This window comes from Pelodiscus sinensis, unplaced genomic scaffold (assembly GCF_049634645.1).
Source record: "Pelodiscus sinensis isolate JC-2024 unplaced genomic scaffold, ASM4963464v1 ctg56, whole genome shotgun sequence".
Taxonomy (NCBI): domain Eukaryota; kingdom Metazoa; phylum Chordata; order Testudines; family Trionychidae; genus Pelodiscus; species Pelodiscus sinensis.
In genome coordinates, this window is record NW_027465934.1 from 392881 (window position 1) to 406423 (window position 13543).

General features: G+C 50.1%; 2 protein-coding genes across 5 annotated transcripts in view; both read left to right on the forward strand.

The window, feature by feature from the left end:
- Nucleotides 1-13543, forward strand: part of LOC102458593 (ras GTPase-activating-like protein IQGAP1) — a 564033-nt gene that overhangs the window by 238279 nt on the left and 312211 nt on the right. The window lies entirely within an intron of this gene.
- TP53BP1 (tumor protein p53 binding protein 1) overlaps nucleotides 1-13543 on the forward strand; it is a 99972-nt gene that overhangs the window by 78541 nt on the left and 7888 nt on the right. For all 4 annotated transcript variants that reach the window (XM_075916957.1, XM_075916958.1, XM_075916959.1 and 1 more), the window contains 6 exons: nucleotides 6390-6542; nucleotides 10236-10525; nucleotides 10909-11085; nucleotides 11319-11749; nucleotides 11930-12121; nucleotides 12718-12921. In XM_075916957.1, the coding sequence (XP_075773072.1) occupies nucleotides 6390-6542; nucleotides 10236-10525; nucleotides 10909-11085; nucleotides 11319-11749; nucleotides 11930-12121; nucleotides 12718-12921 (1447 nt within the window). The remainder of the gene's footprint in view (nucleotides 1-6389; nucleotides 6543-10235; nucleotides 10526-10908; nucleotides 11086-11318; nucleotides 11750-11929; nucleotides 12122-12717; nucleotides 12922-13543) is intronic.

Here is a 13543-nt window from a genome sequence, read left to right on the forward strand (position 1 = left end):
TCAACGGGTGGGCGAGAGGTGAGCAGGAGCTGTGCTGCCCAGCACTCCCAACCAATTGGCCAGTAGTTCCTGGTAGTGTAAATAGTTAGTAATTAGTATCCGAGTAGCTGTGTTAGTCCAGATCTGCAGAAGCGACGAGGAGTCCTGTGGCACTTTATAGACTAACAGTTTTCATGGGCAAAGACCCATTTCGTCAAATGCATGTCATAGATATTGTTAGTAGGTTCGTTGCTTATCTCTCCCCTCTGGGGAGGGGATGCCAGGTTCACAGGATTTTAAACCTTGTACGACTTGTGCAAAACCTATGCCCTGCGGAGATCCCCATGACTCTTGTCTAAAGTGTCTGGGGGAGGGCCACCTCACAGATTCTTGTAAAATCTGCAGAGGCTTCAAGCTCTGCATCAAAAGGGAATGTGATTCCCGATTAAAACTGCTCCTCATGGGGTCAACGCTGTAGCCGGCATTGGAATCGGCACCGGTGTCGATGTGTGAGCCTTCCACAGCACCAACACGTCCTGCAGCTCTGCAGAAGATCACGGCTCTGCTGCACCGGTCCCTAAAAGAGATCATATGGGGGGAGATACTCCCTCTGCCCCCCCCCCCCCCAAAGCAGGGGCACAGAGGATGGCACTGAGACTTAAGCCCATTGGAGGGCTCACCCCTCGGCACCTGAATACTTCCAGTCCCTCTAGACAACGGTTGAGCTCAGTATGCCCAAGGAGTCAGGTACTGGAGAGGGCTTTTCAAGATGTTAGACCATCGACTCTGGGTATCTTTGATGCTGCTAGGAAGCTTATAGAGCTCACAGCCTCTCTTCTCCGGCACCAGATCCTGAGCTGCGGCAGGCCAGACATGCATCGCTTCAGATGGGCCCACTGGCTACGGCACTGGTAGCTTCGTCGGCACTGGGACTTTGATGGCACTGGTGGCAGCGTTGGTACTGGTACCAGCTACGGGGGAGATGGCCTCTTTGGCACTAGTACTGGCACCCCTGCCCTGAGGGGACCACCAGCACCAGTCGATAGGGACAAGACAGAGTCGACGGCTCATCACCGGCCCCGGCCCCTTTCTCAGGCACCCTCATCAGCACCTCCTTTGGAGTCCGATGTGGATTCAGTGTGGTCCAAGGCCTCTTTGTGCAGGTCCTCTTAGTGGCACCGTTCTCATTCCCAGCACCGATCCTGGCATCATGAGTACCAGGTCCAGCAGACTTGGCTTCCTCAACAGCAGCTGCAGTGGCCTTTCTGGGCCCCTTGGGCCTACCATCAAATGCAAGGCCCAATGCCACCAGCTCAGGGCTCGGGGTCGATGCACTCGAGGCACACCTTCAGCGACCCCTTTGTGGAAGGTCATAGCGATGAAGATGAAGAACAGCGCTGGGGCAATGACGCAGCCTTTATTTGACTCCTGTTTTGACCTCAAAGGGGTCACTTCAGGACCCGTTGTTACTCAACACTGTGGTAGTCATACTGTCGTGAAGAGGTCTCAGGATGCTGATTAATTTTTTGGGGCAACCAATCTTTGAGAGAATGGACCACAGTGCGCTATGATTGATTGATTGAATTGAATGTCTTGGTCAGGTCGATGAAACTCATGTATAAGGCTTGATTTTGTTTGCGATCTTTTTCTTGCAGTTGCCAAGCAGTGAAGATCATGTCCACTATTCTTCAGAATGGTCGGAAGCCACACTGGGACTCTGGAAGAATTTCTTCTGTGTGTGGCAGGAGTCAATTGACAGGGATTTGAGCTAAGATTTTCTCTGCCATTGCCAAGAGGGAGATGCCGTGATAATTTCCACAGTCCAATTTGTCACCTTTCTTGAAGAAACTGACGATCAGCGTGTCTCTGAACTCTTGCGGTATCTGCTGCCTCTTCCAGATCTTGAGAATCAGGAAATGGAGTTGTTTGTGGAGCTCTGGCCTGCCTTCTTTGAAGACTTCGGCGGGGAGTCCAACTAGTCCAGTTGCCTTGTTCTTCATTGCTTTAATGGCAGCTTGGACCTCATTTAGGATAGGAAGTATTGCAAGATCATCCCTAGGCAGTTGCTGAGGGATTCGGTCAAGGGATTCTGGGACTATGGTGGAAGGGCGGTTCAGGAGTTCATAAAAGTGCTCCCTCCAGCAAGAAGCAATGGCTTCCTTGTCTTTGAAGAGTTGGGTACCGTCCTGTGATCTCAGGGGATTAATTCCATGGTTTCTCAGTACATAAACAGCTTTGGTGGCATTGAAGAAACCTCTCGTATCATTGATATCTGTGAGCTGCTGGAGCTCTCATGCCTTCTCAGTCGACCATTGATTTTTCAGAGTCCTTGTTTTGCATTGGACTTCTGCCTTGGCCTAGGCATGCGCTTTTCTCTTCGTTGTGCAGTTGATGTCACTTTGCCAGGCCCTGAAGGCTTTCTTTTTTGTTTCAATCAGATATTCAATTTCCCCATCATTCTCATCAAACCAGTCCTGATTCTTCCTTGACTGGTAGCCAGTGGTTTCTCCACAAGCTGCAATGATGGCATTTTTCAATTGACACCAATTCCCTTCCATGTCTTCAGGGTATACTGTCGCCAGCTTCCTTTGGAACGCTATCTGGAAGTGACTTTGTCTGGTGGGGTCCTTCGAGCCTGGTTCATTGATTTTTTCGTTGGATCATTTTCTTCTGAGTTCTCTGTTTGATAACAATCCTAATTGCCATTGTGGATTGGATGAAGCGGTGATCTGTCCAGCAGTCATCAGTGCTAGTCATTGTACGTGTGAGAAGGACATTGCGCTGATCCCGAGAGCTGGTTACAGGTGATAGGGTACAGAGGTACCTCCGGAGGTACAGAATACACTGCAGGACTTCGTTTGAGGGGGCAGGTCTGTTTTCACAACAGACAGATGCCAAGCTACATAATTTAAAAGACTCCAGGGCCACCCTCAGGTCCCTAGGTATCATACCCCTGCACCACAGAGGAGGACCTATAACCCTAGGCCTCAAGTTAGGCCGTTCTACCAAGCGTATAGGTCAGACCAGGCATGGCAGAGGCCCAGGAATAATGGCAACAATAATGCCAATGGGCGAAATAGGAAGCGGAGGTCCTGCTCTGACTCGGAGAGGGGCAGTGGGCCACCCACTCCTCAACAGCCCAAGTCTTCATTTTGAAGGTATGCGCGAGGACAGAGTACCAGTTCCTATTTTGACCCCACCCTTTGGGGTCAGGCTCTCCCGTTTTTACCAGGCCGGGGCCCAAATTACAACCAACCGTTGGGTTCTGACCCTGATGGCAGTGGGGCATGCTATCCCCTTCCATTCCTCCCCATCCCCATCCCTCTTTAGAGACCCTTCTTATGAATATCTTTTGAGCCAAGAGGTGCCTTCACATCTACAGTGGGGGTAGCGGAAAAGGTTTCTCAAGATTTCAAGGGAAAGGGTTTCTATTCCTGTTACTTCCTTAGCCTGAAATCGAAGGGAGGCCTCAGACCTATCTTGGACCTAAGAGTTCTCAACGCCTTCGTAACAAAGGCAAGATTCAGGATGGTTACACTGGCCTCCATTATCCCTTCCGTGGAGGAAAGGGACTGGTATGCTGCCTTCAATTTGCAAGATGTGTATGTTCACATTTCCATAATACCCGCCCACAGTAGGTTTTTCAGGTTTACGGTAGGGCAGGACCTCTTCCAGTTTTCTCTCTTCCCCTTTGGCTGTCCACAGCACTAAAGCTTTTCACAAAGTGTATGGCTGCCATGGTCGCTTTCCTGAGGAGGCGCAGAGTTGAAGTATTCCCCTATCTGAACGATTCTCTCATCAGGGCCACTCAAGGGGACAGGTGTTGCAACACACAGACCTCATAGAAAGTCAGTTTCACAGGCCTAGTCTCCTCATAAACGAGGAGAAATCTACTCTGACACCCACCCAAGTGATAGAATTTGTGGGCGCCTGCTTGGACTCAACAGCTACTGCCTCACTTCCCAAGGCCGGGTTTGTGGCTATGGAAATCATCATATGAGGCCTCATGATCTCGCCGCTCACGATGGAGAGGAATTGCTTGAAGCTGCTTGGTCACATGGCAGCATGTACTTACATGGTTCATCATGCCTGTCTGAGGCTCAGACCTCCCCAACCCTGGTTGGCCCGTGCTCACAACCAGGCCTGTGCTCTGTGGGATGGGATTCTCACAGTCCCCCAGCAGGTCATCCACTCCATCAAATGGCGGCTGCAGAAGGACATGGTGTGTGGGGGGGGGGTCCCCTTCGTGAGCCAGAGCTTGGTGGAGCAGCTAGTCATGACACTTTGGAAACAGGATAGGGAGCACATCTGCTTTTATAGTGGCGACTACATCGGCTAGGAGGGTTTCCGAGTTGAGGGTGCTGACTGTAGACCCCGCCCCCCCATACTGTTTTTTTCACAGATAAGGTTCAACTGCACCCCCATCCTGCCTTCCTCCCTAAGGTGGTCTCCATGTTTCACAAGATATTTACTTGCCAGTATTTTTTCCCCATGCAAAACCTAGGGAAAGTGCCCTATGCTCGCTAGATGCCAAGCACACACTGGCATTTTACCTAGACAGGACAAGAGGGTTTTGGAAAGCACCAGAGCTCTTTATTTCGATAGCAGAGAAGATGACGGGCCTGCTGGTATCAGCCCAGTGTTTATCATCATGGATCACTTCCTGTATTAGGGAATGCTATGACCTTGTTGGTAAAGCACTGCCTCATATCATGGCCCATTCCACTCAAGCGAATGCCTCATCAGTGGCCTTCCTGGCGCAGGTTCCCATACTGGACATTTGCAGGGCAGCCATGTGGTCTTCGGTGCACACGTTCACAATGCACTACGCGATCGCTCAGCAGGCTAGGGAGGACGCTACTCTTGGCATGGCAGTATTGCAGTTGATCTCAGCATAAGCTTTACTGATCTCCGACCTCACTTCCTACATTTTTGCTAGGGAGTAACCTCATTTGAATGCACATGAGCAATCACTCAAAGAAAAAACGGTTACATACCTCGTAAGTGTTGTTCTTTGAGATGTGTTGCTCATGTCCGTTTGAAATCCTGCCTATGTCCCCTTCGTTGGAGAACTCCAGCAAGGAAGAACTGCGGGAGGGGAGTGCCAGTGGGGGTATTTATGCACAGATATACCTGCGCCACTCCGGGGGCTCCCTGCTGGCCCGACGGGTACTGCTGGGGGGGAGAGCTCCAGAATCTGCGCACATGGTGCATGCACACGTTATTCAAATGGACATGAGCAACACATCTTGAAGAACAAATGAGGTAAGTAACCTTTTTTCCGGTCCTCGCCGTGGCTCCCTGCGCAGCCACCCCCCACCATGTGGTGTTTCTTTCTCCTGCAGCTACCTGACCAACTGCCTCCTGCCACATGGCAGTTCTGGTCCTGGCTGGGGCCACCCGACCAGCTGCTGCTTGACACGCGGTTCCGGTCCTGGCCAGGCTGCAGCTGGAACTGTCCCGTCTCTGTAGTTGGAACTGGAGCTATTGAGGCTGCCCAGTCAGGGACAGCCTCACTGTACCCTGACGCCAGCCATAGCAAATGGCGGCAGGGTTGGCCAGCTGCTTGCAACATGCGGTCCCGCTAGAATCTGCCAGGCTGCCACCACCGCCATCACCACCACCACTCATCTTTCTGTCCAGCAGGAAAGTGAGTGGTTGTGAGTGCTGCTGTGTGGCTCTGCAGGCAAGTTGGGCGGGCCTAAAATTTTTTGTGTGCAGCTGCTCAGGTGTGCAGCTTAGAGGGGGACCCTGGTCCTAGGCCATTGAAATACCAGAAGTAACTCAACCAATTTACGACTAATTTGCATGCAACAGTTGCCTAAGTTATATGAGGGACACTGGCAGATAATGGATTATTTCACCCAACTGCCTCACCTGAGCAACAGCATGGCCTTCCAGCTCTGAGTTCTCTGTAACAGGTTAAATTGGGCTCTTGTTACTTTGAACAACTTAGAATGAAGGCTTCTGCACAACAGTCTTGAATCAGAGGGGTAGTCGTGTTAGTCCGAATCTGCAAAAGCGGCCAGGAGTCCTGTGGCATCTTATAGACTAACCGAAGTGTTGGAGCATAAGCTTTCGTGGGCAAAGACCCACTTTGTCACATGCATCTGACGAAGTGGGTCTTTGCCAACAAAAGCTTATGTTCCAACACTTCGGTTAGCCTGTAAGGTGCCACAGGACTCCTTGCCAATTTAACAGTCTTGAAGCAGCCCAAAATCAAGAATGTTGTTGAGATGCTTGTGTCTGGAGTCATGGTGGAAATTCTCCATTTGGTCAGAGTTTGATGTTTAAAACAGTTTGTTTAATGTTGTCTCCTGGTAACGTGGTTTTCACAGAACTGCAGAACAAAAATATTTGTGCTGTAGGGTGGCTTGCTTTCATATTATTGGCTTGTTTTGTTATTGCAGGGAGAGGAGGAGTTTAACCTGCCCCCGCAATCCCAAAGCCGCGTTCAGCATCGCCACATGCGAACCATCCGTGAAGTGCGCACAGTGGTCACACGTATTATTACAGATGTTTACTACGTTGATGGTGCTGAGGTAGAGCGGAAGGTGACTGAGGTAAATCCAAATTCAGGGGTGAATATAAAGACATTTGCTGGACAACTGATTGAATCCTGATGAGCAGGGAGCTTGGCTGCTGGTATTTGTGTGACCACAGGAAACAGCAGAATTCGGTTAATAGGCTGCCATGCTCTGGCACTGATCTTTACTCACCCTTATCAGGTTTGAACATCTTTCATTAAGAATCACATGGTATTAACACAAAAAGCCACTTGCTTGTGTTCATGCCTTATTTCTTACGTGGTGATCATATTGCACAACCCTGAAATAGTATCTGCTATTTCTTGCCTTCCTTCAACTAGGCCAGTAAGGGCCAGGTGTGAGGTGCTGAGTGGTGCCTGACCACCTTTTGCAGGAAAAAGATGATTTAAGAACATAAGAATGGCCACACTGGGTCAGACCAATTGTCTAGCCCAGCATCCTGTCTCCTGATGGTTACCAATGCCAAGTGCTTCAGAGGGAATGAACAGAAAATGGGGTAGGTTCAGATAGGAAAAGAACAAGTTAAAAATTACTTAGAAAAGTTAGATGACTTTGTCACCAAGGACTGATGAAACACATCCTAGAATACTCAAGTAGCTGATTGAGGATGTGTTGGCGCTATTAGCTATCATCTTTGAAAATTCATGGAAGATGGGAAAAATTCCAGAAGGCTGGAAAAGGGGAAATCTAGTGCCCATCTATAAAAAGGAAAATAAGGACAACCCAGGAAACTACAGACCAGTCAGATTAACTTCGATGCCAGGGAAGATAATGGAGCAAATACTCAAGGAATTCATCTACAAACATCTGGAAGATAATGAGGGGATAGGTAATAGCCAGCATGGACTTGTAAAGATCAAATCATGTCAAACAATCTGATAGCTTTCTTTGATTAGATTAACAAGTCTTGTGGATAAGGGAGAAACGGTGAGCACGGTATACCTAGACTTTAGTAAAGCATTTGATACAGTCTTGCATGACCTTCTTATCAATAAACTAGGGAATTACAACAAGTTGGGATTGGTCCTGCCTTGGGCAGGGGGCTGGACTTGATGACCTCCTGAAGTCTCTTCCAGCTCTGTGATTCTATGATTCTGTGATTCAGTGCATGCGGCAAGTGCACAAACCTAATGAGGAATGGACATGAGAAACATACCTGAAAGAGCACCAGTTACAGGATGGGTAACTTTTTTTTCTTCTATCAACCAACAATGATTAGTTTACCCAGAACCACAATAGTATCAGGGCAACAGTTCAGCACACCAGTGTAGACATGATCACTGTTCTAGACGAGTGCTGCACACACAGTAACACCTTGCAAGCCATTATCACAGACAGCAGAATTGAAGCTCAGCATGCACACCAAGAAACAATGTATGTTAACGTTGTATTTTCAATGTATAATACTTCTTGTTACATTAACTTACGATAAGTTAGTACCTAACACATTTACAATACTTCCAAGGTTGCCCTTGTTCAATGTGACTGGATTAATCCAAAAGGGACAAGTTTAGAATATCAAAAGCAATTACTTACTGTTGTTGTAGTCTGTAAGTATTTGCTAGGTAAGGCATACAAACCTCATGGCCTGCAAAACAATAACTTAGCTAAATTAATCAAGGCCTAAAAGGTCTTAGCATAGGGAGCTAACCAAGAGTTAGTCTAGATCAGAAGCTGGGAATGAGTGACCAATATAGATCACTCATTGATTCCCTGTTCTGTTAATTCCCTCTGGGGCACTTTAGCATTGGCAATGGTCAGCAGACAGGATATGGGGGGGCGGGGTAGAGAGGTCTTTGATCTGACCCACTGTTGTCATTCTGATCAGAAGATAGAATAGTGTAATGACTAAACTGCTGGCTGATAACCATAAGATACAATTGTTAATGCCAGGTTGAGAGATTTCAAGAGAGGAACATATACACAATACCATGGTAATCAAGAAACACGTGCTAATAAGCTAGAAATAAAAGGCCTAATAACTTACAAAAAGGCACTCTGACATTTGTGGAATGTGGAAGTTCAAATATGGAAAAAGGATCTGAAACCTCTAATGAATATGCACCAGGCATCATGGGCATCAGCCTAATACCGTGGTCCCCAACACGGTGCCCGCGGGCGCCATGGCGCCCGCGGGGGCATTTCAATGCGCCCGCCAGGTGCTCGGGGCTGGCCTGGCCCCGGGCACATAGTGCACGGGCGCTTGCGGGGGGAGCACGCTTGGCGGGGGGAGTGCCGGGCGCGCGGCACTCGGCGGGAGGGGGGGGAGTGCCGGCCCCGGGCGCGTGGCACTCGGCGGGGGGGGTGGGGGGGAGCGCCGGGCGCGCGGCACTCGGCGGGAGAGGGGGAGTGCCGGCCCCGGGCATGCGGCACTCGGTGGGGGGGCGGGGGGGAGCGCCGGGCGCACGGCACTTGGCGGGGGGGCGGGGGGGGAGCGCCGGGCGCACGGCACTCGGCGGGGGGGAGCGCCGGCCACGGCACTCGGCGGGGAGCGCCGGCCCCGGGCGTGCGGCCCTTGGAGGGGGCCCTGCCCCCGGGGGCGTGGCTATGGGGGGGGCCCCACCCCCGGGCGCGCAGCTGGGCGGCGAGCGGCAAGGGGGGGCCCGCCCCCAGGCATGCGTCAAGGGGGGGCCCGCCCCCGGGCACCCTAGTGTCCCTGCCCCCTGGCGCCCGGCGGGCAAACGGCCACGCCCCCTGGCGCCCGACAACCTCAAAAGGTTGGGGACCATTGGCCTAATACATTATAAAAGGTGTATCTTGGGTACAGCCTGGAGAGACACCAGGATGACACCTGGTGGTAGTGATCGTGTTGAGGAATAGAATGACTAACATTGTGTTGCTGCAAGGGATGGTGGAGTGCATGGATGCTCGGACATTCATATTATATTGTGCTGCCTTTCCTGGATTGAACTGTTTGTGATTTTACAGTGTGTTAATAAACTGTTGTGAACACAATAGGTTTTTCCTCAGTGTGCATTGCTCCTGTGGACGTTGGCCTCTCAGATTAATAGTAGGCCTTCATCAAGAACTTTTGCAAAGCAGCCTACTCATGCCCCATGTGCATGTTCTCAGCTTTATGCCTCAGTACAGCCTCCAGAGCAGACGAGGCCTTTAATTAAACTGTTCTACCCTCTGTACTGAATCTGCCTCCTCAGCACCCACAGAAGGATAATTTTGTGTGGAATGCCTATAGGACAGTAACTCCAAAAAGGAAGAGGTTACCTACCATGAACAGGAACTGTAGATCTTTGAGATGTTTTGTCCCTATGGATGCTCCTGTTCCTTCTGCTTTGGAGGCCTACTATGCTTAGAGATTGAGAAGGAAATGGAGCGGTTGCAGGTCTGCCCTTCCATATTGGGCAAGCATGGAACGGCAGGTATCACTAATGAAAAAATCTTCAGGCAAGAGCAAGTATGGGTGCACGCATACCCTTATGTGGCACTTCCATAGGGAGCAAATACTTTCAAGAACTCCAGTAATGGTTCCATGGAAGTAAACTTCTCTTTCACATGGCACTTACAGCTCCTTCCTGAGATAGGGCCCCTTCTCTTGGAATTGTCCAGATTCCTGGGTTGGACTGAAGTGTGCTGGTTCAGATAATACGAACATTGTTCCCTCCTCTTGACTTAGATACTGCCTCTCCCCCCCCACCCCCTCCCCAAATCCCTGTACTGCTTCTGGCTTGCAGTCTGACGTTTCCTTTTCAGGAGACTGAAGAGCCTACAGTGGAGTGCCAGGAATGTGAGACAGACCTCTCCCCCTCCCGAACGACAGGGGGCTCATCACTGACCTCCGGGGACCTCGGGGACATCAGCTCCTTTTCATCCAAGGCCTCCAGTCTCCATCGCACATCGAGTGGCACCAGTAGTGGTCTATCAGCTACACATGGTGGCAGTAGCTCAGGGAGGGGAGCAGGATCTTTCAAAGGGAAAGTCGGTGGAATGGAAGCTGGAGAATTTGCCTTACCCAGTGGCAGAGGACTGCTAGGAAAACTGAGGTGTGTGTATATAATGCCTCGGAGACAGGAAGGCAGGTACTTCTTGGGGATGGAGTTGATGAGCTGCTATGTATCATGAAGACAAGTGGATGGTGACTGTCAGAAGGATGGGGTATTGCATACATTTTGTGGGAGGGACCTGATTTGATGAAGGGAAAGCCTTCTGTTCTCTTTTTCCCCTAACCCCCTCCTTTCTTCCTAAAAGGACAGGAATTCTCTCTCCTTGGTTCAGTGCTTCCAATAGGCTTCATGACACACTGCCAGCAAGGTGGCTGTCAGGCAGACTTTTCTCACTAGAAATTGGGGATCATGTTGAAATTGGAGGGAGTGGATTTGTTGATGGCTTCTTCCAGGACACTGAAATTATCTCCCTTAATTCCTAGCCCTAGAAAAGGGGCTGGCCAGCCAGGGTCACCTCTAAGAGCCAGTCACATAGGAGCAATGGCATTCGAGGAAGATGAAGATGTAGCACTTGGCATCCGACAGGGTGGGAAAGTACTACTTACACCTCGTGGGCGAGGGAGAAGAGGCCGCCCACCATCTCGAACAACTGGAACAAGGTAAAGTTGGATAGAACCGAGTGTGTGTCTCTTTTAAATGAGCAAATAGTGAATAGGGATCAGGTGGCTGCATATGATGGGAGGAGAGGGTGAGAAGGGCCTCAGTGTGGAAATGCAGAGATAGCAGAGAGAGGTGGTTGTGCAAGTACCCAGCTTGGGAAAGCTTCCTTTGAGACACAATAGTTGCTTTCTCTGCTCTCCCTGGAGCCCACCTCTTTTTCTGCCTTTCCCAGGGATGCAGCTGGGAGTGGCATGGCAGCTGTGGAAGATCTCTCAGCCACAGCATCACCCGAGGAGAAACCCTTTGTGCGCATTGTGGTTCGACCACCAGATGGTGGGGACAGATTTGATGCTGCCGGCCCTTGCACCTTGCGACGAAGTGACTCTCCGGAAATTCCCTTGCAGACGGTGGCTGGTCCCTCTGACAGCGCAGACTTATCCTCTGGGAACAGCTTTGTGGGCCTGCGAGTTGTAGCCAAGTGGTCCTCAAATGGCTACTTTTATTCTGGGACGATCACCCAGGATGTTGGGGCAGGGAAGTACAAGCTGCTTTTTGATGATGGATATGAGTGTGATGTCTTAGGCAAAGATATTTTACTCTGCGATCCCATTCCCCTGGAAACTGAGGTGACTGCGCTCTCTGAGGATGAGTATTTCAGTGCAGGTAACAGCTGGGCTGCTGCAGCTCAACCCTTCACTTCCTCTCTGGGCTGAAGAAGGCCAGTGGTCTCTAGGTCACTGAATCCTGTAGAAGTTGTCTGCTGGGAAGCGGGTGCCTGGCTGTGGGGTAGGGTCAGGAGTCAAAGATCTTGTCAGTAAACAGTTTACTTTGCTGTCTTCCCAGGTGTGGTGAAGGGACACAGGAAGGAATCTGGAGAGCTGTATTACTGTATTGAAAAGGAAGGCCAAAGGAAATGGTACAAGCGTATGGCAGTAATCCTGTCCTTGGAGCAAGGAAACAAGCTTCGGGAGCAGTATGGGCTGAGTCCCTATGAACCAGTCACACCCCTGACTAAGGCAGCTGACATCAGCCTGGGTAAGAGGGGACTGAATTGAGCTGTTGGGAGTCCCTCTAACTGCGTCCAGATCATGTGATACTCCAGGTCTGAACTCAGTGTGTGATTCTAATGGCCATGCACAGACGTTGCTAATCATATTATGTCTATTGGCAGCCTTGAGAGGCATTGCATGCTATCCATTAGAGTTCAGTGGGAACTGGCTCTCGACAGGCCCTGATTATTAAGCATGGATCATGCCTCTGCTCCTGCTTTCTAGTGCTGTTTTGACAGCACGGTGCAAGACTGCTGCTGCACAGGTATGATTCACCTGGAAAAAAGGAGAGAGGGAGGTGAATAGAAGGCAGGGAGCTGCAGTAACATCCATAGTACTTGCCAGGCTCAGTGAAGGGATGCCTTTATGGCAGTCCTGTGAAAGCAGGTAGGAAGAAGGGAGTCTCATGGGAAGTGAATGAAGACATGAGATACAGGAAAGATGATTTTCTCCCCTGGGCCTGGTGATGGTGTGTAAGCTCAGTGTGCTCCGCTTATGAAGCTGTTTGTGTCACTGGGGTGGGTGATGCTTATGAGAGGGAGCAGGAAACTGATGACTTAACACTGGTTTACCATGGTTTAGATAACTTGGTGGAGGGGAAGCGGAAGCGGCGCAGTAACTTTGGCTCACCTAGCACTTCCAGCAGCAGCACTACACCCACTCGCAAGGGACTGGAGAGTCCACGTGTCACCCCAGGTCTTCTGTCTGGGAAGAGGAAGTTAGTTTCCTCTGAAGATGAGAGATCCCCAGCCAAACGAGGACGCAAGTCTACAGCAATGAAACCAGGTAAGAGCCTTCCCCACTGCTCTAAAACTCAGGAACAGTAGGATTCTCTTCCTCCTGTGGAAGTAGATTTTTCCCTTTTCTCCTGAGCAAATGTGTAGAACCTCCTTCCCATCCACCTGTGTTTGAGGCTGTGCTTCTCTCTGGATGTGTACCATGACTTGAGGTTCTTTTACCCTGGACTTGAAGGATTAAAAATAGGCTGCAATGTGTCCTAAGTCCCACCCAGACCAGACGTGCTTTGCAGGGCATTGCTCTGATGTCAGAGATGTGATCAGCCTTCCCATTTCTTGTATGTTTTGAGCAGCACTAAAATACGTGACAATAAATTGCCAATGTCAGAGTTCAGAGTCAACAGTCATGGAGACGCATGGGACATCTGTCCGTTGTCTGAGCTATTTTTTCAGGCAGTCTGTACGTTCCGGTAGACATTAGTGTGACGTACACTCCAGTTACATTTTGAAGATTCTTTTCAACCATGAGGGAAAGAGTTTTTAAAAGTAGTTTCTATTCTGGAGCCCACATTGGCCACCCACAAGGAAAAGTACCAGCATGGTGAGCCACCTGGAACTGCCTTTGTATTGGGTGTCCTGATGCAGAGCATTCATAGCAGTTCCTTCTCTCC